Below are 22,167 nucleotides of genomic sequence, written 5' to 3' on the forward strand. Positions count from 1 at the left end.
ACGGCGATGCTCGGCAGGGCTTGATCCTGGGCTCCGGAGAGCCGGTGCCGAGTTCTTGCTCCCCTGACCCTCGGCGAGGGAAGAAGGTAGCAGGCGATTGAAATAAACTGGAACGGCCTCCAGGTGAAGGGCCTCGCTCGCGGGCTCGGTGATAACCGAGACGTTTCTGCCCCACCTCGGGCTGGGTCTTCATCTGGCGCGTTCCTGCTGCCGCCGGCCTGGCAAGCGGGGCCCGAGAGCAAGTGCTGTTCCTGGGGCCGCGGGAGTGCGAGGGTCTGGGCTGCCGTACTCCATGGCTGTGGGGAGACAGGGTTTGCCTGTAGGATGAGGGAAAGGCTATTGGGTTTTGTTCTTCATAGCCTTCAAAAATAGCTGGCCCTGAGAAACTGTTCATGTGGAGAATTTCCTCTGTGAGGCGCCCTAGATTTTGATGGGAGATGAGGCTGCTTCTCCTTTGCCTTTTTCTGAAAACCAGAAGGTGAATGCCTTCACCAAGGATGCATAGCAACACTTTTTTTTTTTTCTCAGAGGAGGCCGTGAGCAGTAACAACAAACTGTTGAACGCCTTGTTTTGCTGTGCAAAGTACGAAGTTTTGCAAGAGGTCAGAGGTTTGAAATCCAGGTGGTAGAGTTGGTTAGGCTGTTAGGTCAGGTCAGTCAGTTTTCTTTATCACTGGTTATATTATCATTTTTAAACAATTTTTAAACCTGCCTAACATGACTAGCAGTTCATGGCATCAAGAGTCTGTCAGATGGCTTTTTTTTCTGTGCAATTTGTAATATCACCAGATACTGTTCATGCTAAATCATAAAATCATAGAATAGCTTAGGCTGGAAGGGGCTTTCAAAGCAGGGCTGACCTTAAAGTTGTACCAAGTTGCCTGAGGCCTCCTCCAATGCAGACTTGAATTCAGAGTTTCTTTGCATGAGTATTCATATTCAGCTTCCTGAAAGGTAAAATGGTTGCAGTCAAACTGACCATATCTGTTGACTAATGTACAGGGCTCTCTCCTTGTAGAAGAGAGCACATGCTAAAGACTCCTCTTTCCAAAGTAGGCTGATTACAAGTAACCTGTGTGCAGAGCTGAAAGCCTTGGGAGGAATTTGGCAGGATGAAGCCTGTCATTGTGGTGCATGGTGGAGCTGGCCGGATCTTTAAAGAACGAGAAAATGGAAGTCGTGATGGTGTTGTCAGAGCTGCGCTGCGAGGTTATGGTATCCTGAAACAGGGAGGCAGTGCCTTAGATGCAGTTGAGGAGGCAGTGCGATCAATGGAAGATGATCCTCATTTTAATGCAGGTAATTTTTCAAGAAGTAAATGGGTTTAGAATTGTTGTGTATTTCAAGTGCTTTGCCCTGATGCTTCTGAAAATGCTGGCTTGCGTTTTCTTTGAATTATTGCAGTGGAGTAGATACTGGTGTCACAAAATAGTTTATTTCTCTGTATAATAAAATAACATGGTACGTACTGTAGTTTCTCGGGAGTACACTTAAGCAGATGAGTTACTCTTTTCTCGTTTTTCAGCGGTTTGTACCTGCCATTTCATTCATGTGGTACCGTATTACTTTTCTGTAAATCTTTTCCTGTTACTGTGCTGTGTATTCAGTTTTAAGACGTGGGCTTCGTAATGGAGGATCTGTTTAGTTAATGTTCATGTTTAAGGCAGTTGAATATAGCTTGTAGCAATGTTTAAGCCTTAACGCTGGACCTTTACCTATTGCCAGAAGAATACTGTTCTTGGGGATTTTAAGTGTTTTTCTCTTAATTAACGCTTGCAATTAGTGCTTTTTTAAATAATATTACAGAAATAATGCAGTAATGGCATATGAGTCATGCATTTATACAGTAAGGGTTCATAACTGGGTTTCCTAATGATAAATGTTAATTAATGTTAATAGTTGAATACTTTTCTCCTCTTTGTAAGACCTCAAATTTATTATTTTGATGAATTTCGGTGAAAATATTTCCCCACTCCCACCAAGGTATGTCAGGATGGACATGGAAAGAAAGTGTACCTGTCAGTGTTCAGTGTTTTAGATAACATAGCTATTAATCATGTGCACACTTTGTTTGCAGAGATTTTCTTGTTCCTCCTCACCTTGTAATTGAGAATTTGGGAGAGCTCTTAATTAATATAAAACTTTCAGTGTTTTGTTACTGACTTGGGTTGAACGCCTTGGTGTTTAGAGGATTCAAGCTGAAATCAAGAAGTAGACTTAGAGGTGTGGTGTGTGCTATTATATAATTAACACCAGAGTAGCATTCTCCCATTTAACTTCTAGTTTTATTTACATGTTGTGTGAAATCAGTCACTAGCCAGTGAGTAAATCACCAGAATAGAATAGAATAGAGTATTTCAGTTGGAAGGGATCTACAATGATCAACTAGTCCTACTGCCTGACCAAAAGTTAAAGCATTTTATTAAGGGTATTGTCCAAATGCCTCTTAAACACTGACAGGCTTGGGGCATCAACCACCTCTCTAGGAAGCCTGGTCCAGTGTTTCACCACCCTCTTGGTAAAGAAATGCTTCCTAACGTCAAGTCTGAACCTCCCGTGATGCAGCTTTGAACCATTCCCAGGTGTCCTATCAGTGGATACCCGGGAGAAGATCTCAGCTTCTCCCTCTCCATTTCCCCTCCTCAGGAAGCTGTAGAGAGCAATGAGGTCACCCCTCAGCCTCCTTTTCTCCAAACTAGGCAAGCCCAAAGTCCTTATCTGCTCCTCACAGGACAGCCCTTTCAGCCCTTTCACCAGCTTTGCTGCCCTCCTCTGGATGCATTCGAGGACCTTCACATCCTTCTTAAATTGTACTGCACACAGTACTCAAGCTGGGGCCGCGCCAACGCTGAATACAGCAGGATAAATCACCTCTTTTGACTGGCTAGTTACGCTGTGTTTGATGCACCCCAGATGCAGTTTGCCCTTTTGCCTGCAAGGCTGACTCCGATTGAGCCTGCTGCCGACTGGCACCCCCAAATCCCTCTCTGCAGGGCTGCTTTCCATCCATTCCTCTCCCAGTTAATACTTGTGCCCAGCGTTACTCCATCCTAGGTGAAGAATCCAGCATTTGGAATTGTTAAATTTCATCCCGTTGTTCATTATCCAGATACCTCTGCAAGGCAACTTGTTGCTCAGGAGTCAACAGCACCTCCCAGTTTGGTATCGTCAGCACACTTGCTAATGGTGCATTCAACTCCTGCATCCAGATTGGTGGTAAATATATGGAACAGGACTGGCCCTAGAACTGAACCCTGAGGAACACCGCTGGAAATCACTATCTATTTGGCCTTTGGCTCTCTTTATGCTTCTGGATTATGGCTCAAAATATCTCTCTGGTGAGAGAATTTAGGTTTGCTATTTTAAAAATGCCAGCTTGTTCAGGGCAGGAAAAAAATTCCAATTCTTGAGAAGCATCTCTGCAGTGATGTTTGCCTGACATTGGGAGTCAAATGTTAATGTGGAAGCAACTTCCATATAAATTTCAGTTTAAAGATTGTTTACATCTCTTTCTTATTCATTCCACATAAACGATTGCATACTTTCTTGGATTCTTGTACACTACTTCTGATGGTTCTGTAAAGCAAAATTATTTAGATGGGAAATATTTTAGCGCAGCATGACTCTTGGTGATGAAAGCTTACTTTATAATGATCTGTTTAGGCTTACTTATTTAGCTTGTATACAGTAGTCTGAAGCATTTAGATGCTTGTCCAATATAAATAGATACCATAACTAAAAATATTCTGTATTTTGCATACAAGCTTTCTTTTAACCTTTATGTGGGATCTTGTCCCTAATACTGCTTTTTCTGAGCTATGCTCTCTCATAGTGTGCTGTCATTGAACTGACACCTGTGAAGAGTGCATGCTCCTCAAAATGATCGTATTGTTTGAGGATAGGGTCTTAGACTCTACCGTATCCAATGGCTGGTATACAGTCATAACTTAACATTTTGCTTAATGTACAAAGTGCAATACGTGTTTGTGACACACTTTTTCATGGTCCGAGGTCACATTTATCCTTACTGAAATATATGCTGAATTATTTTTTGTCTAAGGGTGTTTACTTAAATTTATTCTAGCAATATTTATACCTTGTTTGTAGTATATTAAATGAGCAATTTTTAGCAAAATTTGCTTAGACGGGACTTGGGCCTTAAGCCCTTGTTCAAGTTTGACTATGCTGATCTAAGTAGAAAGTACTCTGCTAATCACTTACAGATACTTCTAATTGTATTAACACTCATTAGATACAGCTGCTCTCAGTAGCTGGCAAAAAATGAGCTGAAAGCTATGTGAAGAGGGCCCTGATTGGAGTGGCTGTTTAAAACTCACGGTGTGGTATTTATCTTTGTAAACAAAAAATCAGTTTTACTGTGATATGTTCTAGGAAAACACAGACATTGCTAGGAGACAACACTAAATATTGGGAAGAATGTGCATAACAATCAAGTCATGTCGTTTTTTGAACAATAAGATTTAGCCATGCTGTGTATATGCATCTTGATGTGGGCTTGGTGGAAGGGCTCAGAAGCTATACCATTGTCTAAAACTGCCATTTTAGTGACTTGTGCAGCATAATGAAGTCATCAAATTCTGCTTGTGATGGGAAGTGGCCTTGGTTATGCTTCCTTCACATGATCTTTGACTAGTAGTATTAACTAGCTTGATGTGAATACTCAGAATATAAGAACTGTCATTATAGTGATCCTTGCATACTCTTTCCTCCTCAGCCTTTGCAAGACAAGGGGACAGATCTGTCTGTAGATAGAAGGAATTGGAGTATTCTTCTCAGTACCCCTGCTGTGATTTGGCTAATGTCAGACATGTTCGTTATTTGTGTCCCCTTAGACTTCCTGTCTTCTGTTGTCTCTCTGTTTTTTTTTCCCTGCCCTTTGCTTCACAAGTGAGCCAAACTTTTTTTCAGTGCTGCTGCCAATGGATACCATGGCCTCAGAGGCAGGTAGTCCCTACCCATCGTGGTAGTTCCCTTCGTGCTGGAAGGCAGGTGAAAAGGCAGTCTGTAACCACAGGAAGAAGGATTCATCCTACCTCATATAACCTGAAGTACCCAACTTTGGCATTGTGTACGGTGGTTAGTGGAATGGGAAAGGATGGTTGTACAGCTTTCTAAGGCAAGTGGAATGAATTATTCTTAGATGGCACCTGTCTCCACTGACCGTAAAAGGAGGCTTTTGTAGGACACTGCCTTTGACTGCAGGAACTGTCCAGAACTGTTTTCTGCTCAGGAAATTTTAGAAAATTCTAAAATGTACCACGTGAGACGTGTCCAGTAGACATAGGATATAATTAATGCAGTGATGAAGGAGGCTGATAGAGCTTCCCCTGAACCATGGTTCTGGTCACTGACACTTGAGAAGGGGTTACTCTAGTTCTAGTGGGAGTTCCGTCATCATGGGCTAGCGATACTGCCTTGTCAAAGAAAGCCAAAAGAGTATGGCAGGGCTTATCTAAGAAAACAAAGAAGACTTTCTCCTTATACCAGCATAAAGGAGAAGCTGGAAGAATGATGTTAACGCGAGTGGCACAAGGAAGTTACTTATAAGCTTTCCACAGATCAGTGTAGTCTAGAAATTAGCATGTTGTGAGTGATGCAGGACTGAACTCTGGAATAGCTTATGCAATCAGGAGTGGGCAAAAAAATAACTCTTTGGGGGCATATTGTGTGTGGCAGGGGAAGTTTTGGACGTTACAGGGAGGCGATTACAGGATTTTGTTGCCTCCTTAACAGGGGATTTAACTTCATGTATTTCAGGTCTGAAGTACATTGGTATAGAAGTCTTATGTCAACAGGTATTAACAGTGGTTTCTGACCTGCTTTAATGTTGGTTTAACAGAAATAAAAAAAAACCTGGTTTAAAAAAAACTCTGTACAATGTTCAAGTCGTTCTACCTGAGCTACTCTGTAAGTCTGCCATGTTTTGTTTTGGTTTTTTTTACTTCTCTTTAAATTTAGTTTTCTCCATCCTTACCAGCAAGGCTTGTGGAATTGATGACTTACAACCAATTATTCCCCTGTGATACAGTTATTGGCGTTGTTAAAAAAAAAAAAAAAACTATTTGCATTGTCTCATCTTGTATCTCATTAGTTTTCAATTAGGTTAGTGATAACACCGATAATTATAGAAGAAAATAACTACCCAACATTTTATTACTTGATTTTTTTGTTTTTCAATTCCTTCATCAACTGCTTTCATTTGGTAGTGAAGAACTGGTTATTTCAAGCTTTTGTTACACTAGTGAGTTGACACCTTTATTCTGCTCCATCAATTTGGCAGTTTCTTGGAATGCTATGTGACGTTAATCTGTTGATAGGATTGAACACTACACTATTGTAAGAACTGGAAAGGTAAAATAGTTGTATGTGCACTTGAAGTGATATGGGGGATAAAGAATTCTGTTCATGATTGTTTGTAACTTTAACTTCCATACCTAGTATATCACTTTGGATGGGATCGGAAGTGTGTTTTTCATCTTATAAAAATAAAACTCACTTTTAAAGTAGATGTTGTATCCTGTGAGAATTCTGTTAATGGTTGGATTTTGTGGTTATACTCAGCAGTGTTTCTGCTGTTTTGTTTGTATTCAGGAGATACTTTCAATAAGTCAGACAACAAACTGGGAAGGTTTGCTTGATGAGATATAATAATTGAATCACCTGATGGTTAACTCTTAATGACTTTCCTCTTTTTCTTTCCTCCCTGATTTTTTTTTTTTTTTTTTTGGTCTTTAGGCTTTGGATCTGTTCTAAATGAAAAAGGTGAAGTAGAAATGGATGCCATTATCATGGATGGAAAAAATTTAGACTCTGGAGCAGTATCTGCAGTTAAATGTATAGCAAACCCAATCAAACTTGCTCGACTTGTCATGGAGAAGGTATGCTGAATATGTACTTGAATATGAAGTTGTTTTCCCCTTAGAACTTCATCCAGTATATTGATACACCTCAATGATGATGTTTGTGTAGTGCTTTAAAGCAGGAAAGAAAGGAGAAATAGATGGTAGTGTTTGGAAACTATGGTCAGAACCATGAAGAACTTTTATTTTAAGGGTTTTTGAATGGTGTTTATTAAAAATAGCATTCTAAGGAAACGTAAGTTCTGCCATGCAGTTGGAAGATGAGGATAAATTGGCCTATACATGGCAATATTTTGTAGCTCCACAGCTGGTGTTGAAAATTTTTAGGGGGTGCTTTTTGAAGAGTTTTTATGCTGTCACGGAGTCTTCTGCTTGATCTTGCAAGATTAAAGTTGTATAACATACTGTTGACTCTGCAATGTCGTGTTTGGCCATGTAGCACAGCCTTATGTTGTTCTAGGTGGCCTTGTCCATTGTGGCCTCATTAGATGATAGCCTTAGTGCAAAGTCGTGGTCTTCCAACATTAGCATTATGTGATGGTGACAGGTTTTCCAAGAGAATCAGACTTAATCAGGGCAGCAAAATGATTATTACTTGACCTTCTGTGTAAAATCAATCCCACCTTACTAAGAGATCCTTCTAATGTCTGCCACAGCAGACTTCTCTTGTTTTTCAGAAATGGTGCAACTGGTATGGTTCAGGATGGAGTAGGTCCTTTGTGTGATACCTGCATCTGTTTTACCATTACTAGACTGTGACGGTTATCAAAAGGTTTGCACTGTATTTGGAGTTTAAATTTTTCATCCTGCTAGTGCAGCTGCCCCATTGTTGAAAAGGGTTCATTTTTGCAAAAACAAAGAGGGTTTATGTTTCTTTAACCTTTTGAAGTGACTTTTGAGGAAACAAAACCTCTGCTGGTGATCTATAAAGATGACTGAAATGTAATTTGTCCTCAAGAGTGTCCAAAGAAGACAGGAATTATTTTTGCCCTTAATTGGAGGATAGTTCTGCTTTTAAAATCAGAACTTTTCATGAAAGTATTTAATATAATTTTAAGTATTTATTATAATATATTTATACATATTAAAGTATTTAAATACTTTAGTGAAATGTATGTCTACTAGAAAACAGTGTTAAAACTTGTGATGAATAAGCTTTTTGATCCTTCATACGGGATTTATTCTGTCATTTAGTTAGAACAAATAAATAAGTATAGCTGGTAGACAGCTTCACGAGACCAAATTTTCCAAAATTTGAGAATGCAGGTGGAGGGTTGGGGGAGAGATGTCTTCTAGCATGTTGGGGGGAAAGTAATATTTTATTATTTCTTTTCTGTAGATAATTTCTTTTAATGCTCATTCTTCAGTTCATCTTCCAGAATCACTGGTTTTTTTGTTTGTCTTCTCCCTGACAAAATCCTTTTAAGTCACCAAGAATAAAGTCAAAACAATATTGTTGATTTTTGAGAACATAACTTTCCAAAGTATTTTTTAAAAAACAAAACAAAAATTCTCCATTGTCTGTCTTGTCTATTATAAGGTCTTTCTCATCATTATGTGGTGCTTCTGGTGTTCAAAAATGTTGAGGCTAAATTTGAAAGGAAATCATAAAATCCAACTGTACAGGACCAAGTATAACGGTGTAGCCCTAAACCCATGAAATTTTGTGGTAAAGTGTATTACTCTTTGCCTAGCTGAAAAAAAATTCTGTGTAGATGACAAAGGTCAAATGTAAATGTTGCTTGATATATCTTGAGGTGAGTTTCTGCTGCTTCTCCATCAGACATTGTAAATGGGAATACCAACTGATGTTTCTTTTCTGTTCATCCTGGACAAGAATTTTGGGACACAAACACAGGCTATTTCACAGTAATTTTCAGAGTGTATTTTGTTTTGTTTTACTGTGGATAATTAAAAATATTTTTAACTCTGTGACCCATGGGTAATAAGGCTGTAGTTTTCCTGGGGTCCTAAGCACATTAGGATGCTTATTTCCCAGTGGTTTTGAGATGCCTCACTACCTTAAGAAATTTTGAAACATGCAGCTCCCCAAAATAAAAAAAAAACCCAACCCTCCCCACCTGCTTGTAATTTTCTGTATTTCCATTCCTATTACAGAACAATATGGGCTCCATCTGGTGGCCAGAGTAGCTCTTCTAGATCGTTGTTGCGGACATTTATCCTGTGTGCTGTCTCATTCTCACTGGGCTCAAACTTGTCCATATTCATGGGATAGAAGAAAGGAGGGCACCAGAATAATTTCTGTTCGTGATTTGCTATGCCGTTGAACACAGCAGCCTCTAGAGATGGAAGGCTTTTAGTATGTTAACTAATTAGTTCAACAAATCCTTGAGAAAGCAGTTAAATTCCTGTTGAATTATTCCTTTTTGTAGTGAACAAAAATAGAATGATACATTGGAATGCCTTTTTTTTTCCAGTGGTGCATATAATCCCCCTCATCTCCAGCACTTCATTAGATGGCCATCTCATGAACATCAGAGCACTGATTCATTGGTATATGCGAATTGTGTATATGTTTTCCCCTACACCCCTTTACATTAGACAAAGGAGAATTCAGCTTAGAACATAGACTTCTCAGAGCAAAGGTGCAAAATTTTCCTGTTCTCTACACACTGCCAGGATTGTTAAATGAAGAACAGTGCAGCCAGCTGCAGAACTTTGGGGGATTTTCTCTTCTGTGCTTCCCATGAAATTAACTAAACTTGCCAGCATTTGTTGTTTGTTAGTAAGATCTCTGGAACCCTTTATTTATTTTGTTTATACTTTTGGATTACTTTGTATAAATGTGTCCCAGAAAAATTAGGCACTTAAGAAAGTTAGCAAACATATTCTTGAAACTGTAGAAGAAGGAGGAGACAGAAAAATATGCTTTTGGGTTGTTTGGCAATATTCTGCCAGCTCTTTTGATTGACAAGATATATTGAAGAGAAAAACAAATCAAATTCTTCTGAAGATACCTTCTCTTTGGTGAGGACTGCAAAAAAACAAACCAAAACCTATCATAGAAGCTTATTTCTCTGTACACAAGTATTTCTTGTTTGTGCAGCTCAGGAAGGTGGGTATGTTATCAGAATCATATGGGAGGGAACCCTTTGAAAAAGTTTTAAGATATAACTTCCATTTTTTACAATAAAACTTTAATTTTGTTAACTTATTTAAAGGATGATATAGAGTCTTAATTGCTGGAGAAAGCAAGTGATGGAGGGGACAGCCTTCTGATACAGATAAAGCCAAAAGTTCAATCTCTTCCCTAAAAATAAAACCAAAAAAACCCCAACTAAAAACCAAAACCGTTTCAGTTACTGGATCGTGTGTTTCTGGCGGTTAAGTGGCAGTGGCAGAGGGGGGCAGTGTTGCCCAAAGAAGTTCCCTTTCAGGTGGGAAGAACAATTCAGCTTTGTTAGAAATAGGTAGGTCTTTTACTGTCGGGTAACATCACTCAGAATGTAAGCCTACTGTCCACTCTTTCACATGTATAGAGGACTTCTTCCTTGTAACCTGTACTCTTGTTCCCTAAAGGAATACTCTTATGAACTCAGGACTTAATTTGACAGTGGAAGGACATTTAAATTCTCAAAGATGTTTGATGTCAGGGCCACCACATGTCTGAATGATGATTCAGGAATGTTTCCAGAGCGTAGTTGCTTCCTGCTTGTGTAAGCAGCTGAAGGGGTTAGTGCAGAGTCTGTAATAGGCTGAAGGAGAGCTTACTGTCTGTGGCTTGGGAAGAGGATCTGCTTGAATCCTTCAAAACAATGCAGGGCTATGGGTTGGTCATGGTAGCGATTGCTTGTCATTGCTTTAGAAATCAACAGAAGCTGATGGTTTGCATCATCTTAAAGTCTGAGGTTTTGAGACTCTACGTGTCCAAGAGAATGCGGCATGACACAGAAATAACCAACTTCTGTCATCCTCGCTTCGGGCTGAGAGCAGGCTATGTGCCACTGTGGTCTCCTGCTTGGCTCTGCAGGCCTGCTGCGTCCAGTAGCATGTGGTTCTACTTTTTGGACCTCTGCCTTTTGGTACCTTTGGGCTGTGCTGCTACATGAACATAAAATCTTGCTTGAAGTTAGCTGCTGTGCTCTGAAATGACTCCATACTATATAGACAGACCACCACGCCTCCAAAAATTGCCTGGGACTCTGATGAGCAATTAGCAGCCATGTAGTGGTCCAAGAAGTTGGTGCTTATTTTTGGACACAGATTTAATTAAAAAAAAATCAGATTTTAGAGCTCCTATTAAAGTATAAGGATTCATGAAACAAATTTATCTGGCAAGTTTCTTTAAAATAGGAATTAACCAAGCTGTACAGAGTTTGAAGTATGGAATTAACTAAGGTTGTTGACTTAAAATCTGGTCTAAGTGCTTCGCTAAATGAAGGAATCAAAGTAGAATTTCTGCAAATGTTGTTAGAGCAAAATTTTTTTGTCAAACCTGTGAGAAAAATATTCTGTTCTTAAATTTGAAAATCTGGGTCTAAGAGTAGCAGCTAGTTGAAGGAACTATTTAAAATAAAATGGTTCAGCTGATACTAAGAAACATTTTAGTGTATGATATTTACATTATTGGGTTATTTTACTCTTATGGGATGTAATACCTTCAAGCAGAACAGGAATTTATTTACCATTCTTTCCTTCAGAGTAAATTCCTTCTAGATCTCTTAGTTAACTGGACAAAACAGTTAGTTAAGTAATGATTTGGTGATTGACTGGAAACAACACAAAGAAGTTGCATGCAAAAGAGCAAATTTACCAGTTTTTCTTTTCCCATTATAATAACTATTAAATAGATAAATGCAATTCTTTTCTACTAATGATGAAAGATTGTATCTGTGTTTCAGCAAGCTGAAATTTTTTTTAGCTAATGGAAGAGCATATAGGTATAGAAATCTAAAAAGTTCAAAAATAAAATTTGGAATTTTCTTTGTGTGGATACTTCTAAAAATAATGAGTAATTATACAAAACTGCTCAGTACAATATAAAACAAGAATTGTTAAGGTATCTCTTGTCTGTCTTCTGCAGACGAAGCACATGCTGCTGACTGACCGTGGTGCACACCTGTTTGCTCAGGCCATGGGTATTCCTGAGACTCCAGGGGAGAAACTCATAACTGAGAGATCCCAGGAGAGATGGAAGAAGAACCTTGAGCCAGATTCCAACCCTGAAGAGTTTCAGAAGTAGGATTTTTGTATAATATTTTTTCTTCTTAAATTCAGGTAATTTAATTTGTGCTATCAGTTTAAAACAAACAAAAAACCCCAACCAAACAAAAAAACCCCAAAGCTTGAAGGCCTGTATTCAGACTTGAGAATACTTCAGTTCTGAGTGTTACATGGTTTGACAGTCTTCACAGTATGTCCTCAGTGGAAGTGATGAAAAATTAAGCTTTCAATGAATTTGCTCAAGTGTAAGTGTCTGGAACAAACTTTAACAAATTTGTTGATGCTTAAGAAGATTGTGGGTCACTTTGACATAGCATAGGTTTTGTGGCATTAGTGGAGGACAAAGTTAGAACTTGTTATCGCTCTTAAAATCACCAGTTATGGAAGTGCATAGAGCAGCTTTAACAAGCAGCAGGCATCACTGTGCATAGTTCTTTTCCAAAGAGGCCGTGTGACTTTAAAAAAATCCACAGTCCACATTTTAAAACAAGTCCATGAAAAAAAAATTATTAAAGCTGATCTTGGTTAAGTAGATGATCAGATTTGCCTTTAGACTGGATTAGGTAGTTAAATGACATAAGATTTTGACCAGTAACTCCTAAGTGCTGATTATGGCTGTTGCTTGTTGTAGATAGGAATGAAAAACTTGACCAAGAAGTTCAGTTTAGTGGTGGGTGTGAAAAGAGGTGCTACTAGATGGTATTGCACAATAGTAAAGCAAAACTCACTTGAAAAATAAGGAAATCTCATATAAAGTAGAGAGGAAGGTAAGGTGGACAGGAGAGGAAGGAAAACTGTCAGGTGTCAAAAATGTTCTTTATGCCTGTGCGGTCAACATAAATACGAAATTGTTTTGAGCTTCCCTTTGTACATCAATGGTTGTGGCATAGGCAGACACTGTATTACATTACATAAACACAATATTACATGTTGTTCACCTGTTCTGTGAAACAGTAGTAATGAGAGAAGCAGAGCTGAAGATCAAAAGGAGAAAATTTCTTCTGTGGAGAAAAGGAGAAACTTTCTTCACAGAAATCCATGAAATGAGGCTATAAACTACAAGCTATATGTTACTTTCAGTAAATTGCTAGAAGGAAAAAGAAATTCATGAGGCAAGGGTAAATAATGGCCTTGTAAACGAAGTGAAGTTGTTCCTTGACCATAAGGTCTCAGTCATAGTTCATCTTGTATCCAACAGAAGTTTTCTTTTGATCCATGATCTATTCAAGGACTGTGTGATATAATTAATTACAAAGCATTTTGAGGATGACGTAGTCCCTACTGCCACTTGGTCTCCTGAATATGTAAGTTGGAATGGCAGGACATCTGAGTCTCCATTCATTCTTTATAACTGCTTAATTTTTTTTTTTTCTTATAACACTGTTAGGCATCTTCAATTTCAGCATTGTCTTGTTCTGAAATATATGATAATAGAAGGGTTGTGCATTTCTGAAGGGCTCAAGACTTTTTGTTGTCTTAGCCACACCGTTCTTTTTGTGACAACCAGTGCCCAAACCATCAGCATTAATTCACAAAGTTGAAAACAGGTCCTTTTTTTAATGGAAGCCCATTTGTTCCTGCATGGCATGTGGAATGTTCTTTTTCTGTGTTATGTCCACAGTGATTATGCAGAAACTTGCCTGAGGCAAACAGGCAGAAGGTGAAATAGTGCTAGTCAGAGGTAACATAATACCAGATCATACTGGGAATTTGAAGGTTGCTGTGTACTTTACTTCCAGGCCTCTGGTCCTATTAATGATGGAAACCTTGAGGGTTAACAGCTTTCCAAGCAGAGTTTGGTGTCTCCAGAAGAGAGACCTTTCTCTTCTGCTGGTTTGAAGCCTGCATTCATTTATGTTAAAAGCCTATGATACCATTGCACATACAACATGGCATCTTGTACACATTTTGCTGAGAATAAGATGTGGTTTGTCTTATTTTCAGTCTCTCACTCAAAGATTCTGACCATACCTTTGCCACGAATTGCTAGAGATTGCCTGAGAACCCCACAGAAAGGGGGTTGAGTCTGGGTATAAAGTAGTAGACGGGCTACTAGTCCCTCTGTGAAACACAGCGCAAGAGTAACTCAAAGAGGTATTAACTAAAGGGACCCTGACAGCATTTGACAGAAAACCCTACATCTGATGCAGTACTAGGAGATAAAATAGCAGATGCTTTATTAGTTGAATGGGAATGGAAAAGTACACATAACTTCATGGGTACTGGAGAATGAAAGATTTAGACAAAAGGGAATGAACAAATCCCGGTCATCCATTCTGTATCACAGTATGTGCCGTATATAGGAATAATTCTTGATTGAAAAAAATCATTACTACTAATAGCATCTTCTGGTATACTACAGGTACTTGTTGAGATTCTTACTACTATCACTAACTAATGATAGATTATTCTAATATGGAATCTCTGCTTGGACAGTTTTGCCTGCCTTGGTAATGTTTCTGAGTCAACTAGCTGTGCACCAGGTTGTTTATATCTTCTTTGCCTTTGTTCTGAAGATGAACAAAGAAAACATGTGACACTGAAGCAATAAAAAAGTTTAAAGGGACAGTAAGAAATAGAGTGCAGTTGTCTGTTTGTTCTACCGCAGATAAGGTTATGTCGGATACATTCACTTTGTTATTTATCAATGATTGAGCTCTTGTACCTGAACAGAGAGCTGCTGCATATGTGATCTGTGTATTCTCATTATTCTCAGAGTTGCTTAAGGTAAATACATACCTAGGAAAATGTACATCTGTATGCACCTTCCTTAATTTCTCCAGAGCGTCTAACTTTAGTTGGTTGAAGTGTGCCACATGGGTGTGCAAGGGAGTGCTGAATTTACCAATATTCTTTTCAGAAAATCATTTGTAACAGATGGATGGGTGGGAAGCCCATCTGCACCATCATACCAGTTTGAGATGAGGTCTGTCTCCACATAATGTCAGAGCCTGTGATTCATCAGTCGACTTTGAATTGCTGTGAATGAAGTTTAGGGACTGACAGTATGATATTTTTACGTATGCTATTTTACATAAGGAGGGAACTGGAAGTTGGGACTGTGGGTTTCATGGTACACAAAGGCTCTGTCTGACTTAATTAGCTCAGATTTTAGGTGGTTACAGAGAGACCCTCACCAGTGTGCAGGCAACTTCCAAAGGTATTCCTGTTCAAGCCACCTGTTGGGCAGTTCCATGAAGGAGTGGTACAAATTCTTATCCTGTGTGGAGGAATTTAGATTTTTTTTTTTTATATAAACTGGTTTATGTTGCTACATGAATTGCTAAGATTGGAATGTGTGTATGCTTAAACTGTTGCTTCTCAATACTGTCTTGCTTCTCAGTGCAGCAACTGTTACAGTAAGTTACAATAGCCTTTTTTCTCCGAGTATGAGTACACATGTATGTGTTCAGCAGCCTATTATATCTGACTTTCCTGTGCTGAAGAAACGAGGAGTAGTTGAGACTTCTGTTTTCTTCGCATGAAGATTTTTAAGCTGATGTGCGGTTTCAACAGATTCTACTTGCCAACTGACTTAACCCTCAAGATTGCTTAGCTACAAAATACAAAGATGAAAATATGTATTAATGATGTGTTGTGAACAATACTAGTTGAAAGGCACAAAAATAACCTTTTTTTTTTTTTTGTGTGGCATTCAAACATTTAGGGGAATAAGGAGGAGGAAAGAGGAGGAACCGGAAGGACGGAAGGAAATGATTCATAACATTACTCTCCTTTTCTGTATTCACTTGTTTATGTGCATTGTCATTAATAATTCTGGTTAATCTTCCATTGAGACAGTGGAGACAATTCTTGTGTCTCTGAGTTGCTGCTTAGGGGGAAGTTGCGTGTCAGGTCTCACAGCCAACAAACTACTCCAGAACTATGATGGGTAGAAATACTTCTGCCCTGTTTTTGTTTTGTGGGCTTTTTCCTCCCCAAATCAAAGTTTCCATGCTATGAAGGTAAACGAGTCATGGGGGAGATTAAAAAAAAAAACAAGAGTGTTTTCTATTCTATTAAATAAAAAGTTGTGGGAATTGTTGCATATTGCTCATTATTTTTGTAATGAGAAGCATGGTAGAAAATAGCTTTATGATGAACAGTTAATTTTTTTGTGGTAATCTTTTTTAAAGCTACCTAGAAAATAAATGAAACATGCTTTGGCAGGTATGCTTTAATTCTGCCTAATTTTGTGAACTGTTTTTCTTGGCAGAGACCTTGGAACAGTCGGTGCTGTTGCTACAGACAGTGAAGGAAATGTAGCTTGTGCAACATCCACTGGTGGACTCTCCAATAAACTGATTGGCCGTGTTGGTGACACAGCATGCATAGGTATGAGATGTGGGGTCTTGCCTCTTGTTTTTTTGAAGGTATCTCATTTAAAAAAAAAAAAGTATCACACACATTCTCCATTTATTAGTGAAATGAAACATAAATATCAGTACATCTGAAATGGAGGTCTAACATTCAAATGTATCAGAACTCCTTAACACAACATGGAGATTGCAAGTAGGCATTAGGGGTAGAAGCGTGGTGCTATCACAATCATCCAATGCTTTTGTGTCTGGAACATGGGGATTAGAATTTGTTTTTTCTGTCCTTTCTTGAATGCTAACTTTTTTTTTTCCTGTGTTTCCTTTCTGTTCATTCTAATAAAGCTCTCCTTTTGTACATGCATGCTTACAGCTAAGTCAAAAATGTAGCCTGCTCCATACTAAGGCCCTGCTTTCTTGATACTTAAAGAAGTAGGTGTAGTTGTAATTAGTGTTCATTGTATCATTGAGCCAGAATTGTAAAATGACTGGCAACTTTGAGTAAATTCCTGTTCTTAGAGAGCCCTGATAAGACTGCCTTAGAGCTAATAGATGCAGTGTGGAACAGAGGAAATATTTTAAGAGATCTCTTATCCAAGTATAAAGAGACACTTGAAATCCTTTCCTCAGACTTCTTCCTCTCATGGGACAGACTTGCCATTTGATTGCTTTAGGGTTCTACCATACAGTTGGGACTTGGAAAATAATTATTTTTAGTAAAATGTGTTCCAAACTCAAATAGGATTGCTGTTGGCAGTACATGATTGTTACAGAACTAATACTAACTTTTTCTCACACCCAAAGTTGCTAATATTTTGATACCAATCACAGTCTGCATTTTGACTGTGATTTTCATCTGGCGTTCTGACTGTAAATACCCTTCTCTTCAATAGATCATATTCAGGGCTCCTATAGTATGGAACACATCTGTGAAGGACAAGTGAAACTGGGCACTGTGGAGGGTATTGCTTGCAACTTTTGCTCTTACTAGACATCTGTAGGATTGGATACAGAAATGCTAGCTGTCCTTTTAAATGTTAGAACCTTTTGAAAGGGGGCTTTGACAGACTGATTGTGGCAGTGTTCTTCCACGTGTAAATTGGGGTCTGTTGAGAGGGTCTGATCTGATAAAAACAGTACAGAAGGGAAGAAACTTTCATTGCTTTTCTATGCCTCTTTCCCCCAGTGCCTTTTTTGTAATGCTGTAGTATGCTCCTCCCCAGCTCCTGGGAAATATTTTTCTTAGGAGATGTGCTACAAACATCAGTGTTGAGCAAGCAGAAGCTTGGTGGAGAACAGGGTGTGGAATGTGCCAGCAAAACAAGGATGGGAGGGAAGCAAAAGGGGTGGGAGGGTAGGAGTTCAACAGAAGAAACACTGCTTGTGGTGAGGACTTGCAAGATTCTTCAGGGTGCTTTGTGATGCTTCACTAGAGCGCAGGCGCTTAAAATCTCTTACCTGCTTTTGCTCTTGCAGGTAAGATCCCTTCAAACTTTGGTCAATTCACAAATGTCCCCACAAGATTTTCCTTCGTATCTTCTCAGTTGATAATGTTGTGTGACCTAGCCATGGCTACCTTGCTGATCCCAAATATACCATCCCTTGCTGTTCTGGAAAATATTTTTGCCTGTCCCTATGGAGTGTTGGCCTGCTCCTGCTTCTCGTGCCACAAGCAGATCACTAGTCTTCTAGCTCTCATAACTTGGCAACTGATTTCATCCAGCTGTTGTTGATCATATATTTTACTTTTCAAACTGAGGCAGAAATGAGAAAGAAGTTAGTTAATGACATTTTGCTCCCAGAAATGCACAGAACTGCCGGACCTTTAGGAAGAAATGTTCAGTACTTTTTAAACAATGCAGAGCTTGTAAATTGTATTACAGAATATTGCCACCTTTTTTTTTTCCCCCCTCTGAAAAGGAAGTGGAGGGTATGCTGATAACCGTTCTGGTGCCACATCAACCACAGGACATGGGGAGAGCATTATGAAAGTGGTCTTAGCCCGACTGATCCTCTATCACATGGAGCAAGGTATATTCCAAACTTCCTGTAAGCTGAAATAATGAGGATAGGAAACATTGCCTAATGATGGGTTTCAGTTTATGTGCTATCATCCTAGAACAGTTGTCAGAAGAGTTGCTCCCAGCGGCGTGGATGGGTCACCTGTCTTTAAAAACAAAAGAAAGCGCTGAAGTATTAATAAAGCTAAAATAGCCTTATGTGGACAGAAATATTTATGCTGCTTGATGTTTAATCATGCTTTAGATCAATGTACATTGAAAGACATTATTGTCTACTTTGTTTAACTGAAGTTCTCTTTTTTTTTTCAATTTTAAACTAAAATTTTATGAACAAAGAAATGGAAAATGAGTGAAACCAAGATATTTTTAAGGAAGCAGTAGGGGAGGGCTAGAGATAGATAATCAGAACTGAAATAAGAAAGCATAGAATATCACCTTTCTAATAAACTGTAATGGTCTTTATTTTAACAACTCTGATTATAGCAACAGCAATGCTTTTAAGACATTTTAACTGTGATTTAAATTTTCATTTTGTTTTGGAAAATGTGCTAAACTGACTGGGTGGGTATGTGGTAAACAGCTGACACAGTATGTCTTACGTGACTGTAATATAATCTGACTGTGGGTGACCCTTGGGAACTTTACCTTCATGAGTTAGTCTGTCATCTAAACCCTTGATTATATTACAGCCTGTAAACATAGACAGACAACATACTTGTATTGCATGCAGTTGAAGAACCATTAATATAGATATCACCACTATTTTTAGAGAGCCATAGCTTTTGAGCAGTACAGTGTAACTTGCTTTCAGATCAGTTGAACTGGAAATAGTTGGAAAACTTTCAATTTACATTTTCATTGGAGAAGCGATAACTAGAGATAAAAGTAACAGCTGAGAATATTTTTTTTATGCTTTATAGAGCTGTTTGCATATAATGGGTGCATTTCTCTGCAAATCTCTTGGCTCATGTGATAGTTTCAGGATAAAATACAAGCTACAGGTTATTTCCCAAAGCTCTGTACACATTATGATCTCCCCTTACTCTCTGTATTATGCACCTAGCCATGCAATTTGTGAATGGCCACCTAAGCTCTATTCAGTCTAAACTGTGTAAACCAGTTTCTTCTCTGGCCTGAAGTTAACTGCATTGCAAAACCTATGCATTGATAGCAGTTATCTGGTTATCTTGTGATAAATCAGTATGAAAGGCAAATGAGGCTCAAATTAAAAATCTTTTTAGAAAAAGAAAAAAGAAAACGAGCCCATGTGTGTGCATGTTTAATTGGTTTGTACTTATTCACCCTGCCCGTGCTTGCTCTACCTTCATTCATCCTGCCCAGAAGTACAACTCAGCTGCCAGGAAAATATGTTAGCAGTAGACTTCCGCTCCCACCCCCCCCGCCATGTTTCCATGAAGGTGCTGAAAACAAACTCTCAAGTTACTATAACTTTTTGAGTCCTTGAACAGTCAACTGAAGTTGCATATTTAAGAAAAACCGTAGAGCTCCTTCATAATTCTGTTCAGCTATTCAGTAATTCACATAGTAAATATCTTCTTTTGGACCAATGCTGCAAAATTTACTTTCATGTTTCAGGAGTGAGTTGCTTTGCCAGCCTTAACAGCTGTTGGAATCTCTGTCTTACAGTGGCAGCTGTTGTCTTGATGAAAAATCAAAGAGTGAAATACTGACCCTTTGAAGTCAGTGCCACTGACTTGAATAGTCACAGTGTCACCCATAACGTCAGAGAAAGGAGCTTTATCCTGTCAGTCACCAGTGCTGTAAATAATTCTGACTCTGCCGGTTTTGTTTGGTTTTAACTCAAAATTTGCAGGGAAGGCATGAAGGTCAGTTTTTGTTCTGCAGCCTAAGCTGCATAACATTACTGATGGTATATATCTTAGAAGAATTAGGCCGAGCCAACTGCATTCCTGAATATATATTCAAACTTGTGAACAAATACTCTGCAGCTATTACAGGCCTGTGTGTATGATGTACACATTAACTTTGATTTATTTAAAAAATTTTCCTGTTAATATGAATTAAGTGTAATGAAAAGATAAAGTTGCTTTGCTTGTCCCTTCTCTGCTGTCTAGTACATTGAGTCCTCATCTTGCCTGATAAATCATAGAATCATTAAGGTTGGAAAAGACCTCTAAGATCGTGAAGTCCAACTGTCAACCCAACACCATCACCCCACTAAACCATGTCCCGAAGTGCCACGTCTACACGTTTTTTGGACACCTCCAGTGATGGTGACTCTACCACTTCTCTGGGCAGCCTATTCAGCCAGCTTGACCACTCTTTCAGTAAAGAAGTTTTTCCTAATATCCAATCTAAACTCCCCTGGCGCAACTTGAGGCCATTTCAGATACTTTCAGAAGTTTCAGGAAGAGTAACAACAATGCCTGCTTTTGAGAAATTATGACAATGTGAAGTACGTGCTTTGAGTTCCATTGCGGCCAGGGGACTTGGAAAATAGATGATGACTGAAATTTTTTATTGTTTTAATGTGTTTTTTTTCAAATTGCAAATGCTTTAGATCTAGCTTGTGATAAACCTTTGATGGAGAGCTTGCAGACTGGCATTTTTCCCTTCAAAGAGTGGCGTAAGAAGTGCTGTCTCTTGAACATAAAGTTGATGAGTTAGTCTGTATCAAACACTGAAACTGAATTACAATCTGAAGCTATTTAAATCCTGTTGTTGTAGCAGCACCATACCATAGCAGCACCATACCTTAGCAGTTATTTGCAACTGCCCAGAGCCTTCCTATAAACAGTTCTTTTCCTACAACGGAAATTTCGTGCCAATTTAGTTGGAAGAGAAATTGGATTTGGCTGGCTTCGTGGGGAGGGGTGAACCTTAAAGGGAATTTTAAAACTTATTTCAAGACATACCATGAAGTTATCTTGTTTTTCTTCTCAGGAATGTCACCAGAGATGGCTGCTGACACTGCCTTAGACTACATGAAGACACGAGTTGGAGGGCTGGGGGGTGTCATTGTTGTTAGCAATTCAGGAGAGTGGGCAGCAAGGTTCTCCACCAAGCAGATGTCCTGGGCCACTGTCAAAGATGACCAGCTGCATTATGGGATCTATGCTGGGGAGAGGCATACAAAATCTGTTGATGAAGCACTTTCAGATGCAAGTGAGGGTTTCTGAGAATGAAAAAAACATCGACTGAGGAAGAATGAAGATCTCCAATTTTTGCTGGAGGACGACAGTTGATTTCATCTTTCTGAAAGATCTGTACTCTTTTGATTGATTCACAGGCAGTGCCACACATAACTCTTCGGTGGTCATGGATATATGTATAGTGTTTATTAATACCTTCGGGAAGTCAGGAGATTCTCCTTTCCTAGATAAGAAAGAGAATGGTCAGTAGGTTTCTTGGTTAGCATACCTTAACCCTACATTAAAGGGAGCGTGAGTTTCAGAAGAACGCCTTTCCATGCCCATTCTCAGAGACTGCTGCCAGGATGGTTTGAGAGATGAATACCTATTAATTAAAAACTGAATTTTGAAAATTGCATTGCTCTCCAGAGTCTTTTGAGCAGTTATCCCATGATAACAAAGGGCTAACTGTCAATGAGAATACCACCAAACAGCAGTGAAGAGTTAAGACTATGTCAGTGTCACAAGCTTGGGGTAGCTGTCAGGGGAAATAATAATGAAATAAAGAAAATAACTTTTCTCCGGAGGTGGGAAAGGTGATGCTTTATTAAGGAGTCTGATTTTATTCCATTCATTGGCATCGAACCTACAA

The 22,167-nt window shown here is 38.9% G+C and overlaps 1 protein-coding gene across 1 annotated transcript; it reads left to right on the top strand.

Moving 5' to 3' along the window:
* The first annotated feature begins 1,018 nt into the window (after window positions 1-1,018).
* Window positions 1,019-21,676, top strand: ASRGL1 (asparaginase like 1). Its single transcript, XM_010294426.1, has 6 exons — window positions 1,019-1,299; window positions 6,757-6,899; window positions 11,926-12,080; window positions 16,282-16,400; window positions 18,302-18,412; window positions 21,328-21,676. The coding sequence occupies exons 1-6, from the start codon at window positions 1,113-1,115 to the stop codon at window positions 21,561-21,563; spliced, it is 951 nt and encodes a 316-aa protein (XP_010292728.1). The 5' UTR covers window positions 1,019-1,112; the 3' UTR covers window positions 21,564-21,676.
* The last annotated feature ends 491 nt before the right edge of the window (window positions 21,677-22,167 follow it).

The sequence above is a fragment of the Phaethon lepturus genome, unplaced genomic scaffold (assembly GCF_000687285.1).
Source record: "Phaethon lepturus isolate BGI_N335 unplaced genomic scaffold, ASM68728v1 scaffold14809, whole genome shotgun sequence".
In the NCBI taxonomy this organism is placed as follows: domain Eukaryota; kingdom Metazoa; phylum Chordata; class Aves; order Phaethontiformes; family Phaethontidae; genus Phaethon; species Phaethon lepturus.

Excerpts from the sequence above, each read along its gene's own strand:
- ASRGL1 (XM_010294426.1), top strand. The coding sequence starts at position 1,113 with ATGAAGCCTGTCATTGTGGTGCATGGTGGAGCTGGCCGGATCTTTAAA. Across the intron at positions 12,081-16,281 it reads AACCCTGAAGAGTTTCAGAA|AGACCTTGGAACAGTCGGTG; the intron begins GTAGGATTTTTG and ends TTTTCTTGGCAG. Across the intron at positions 18,413-21,327 it reads CCTCTATCACATGGAGCAAG|GAATGTCACCAGAGATGGCT; the intron begins GTATATTCCAAA and ends TTTTCTTCTCAG.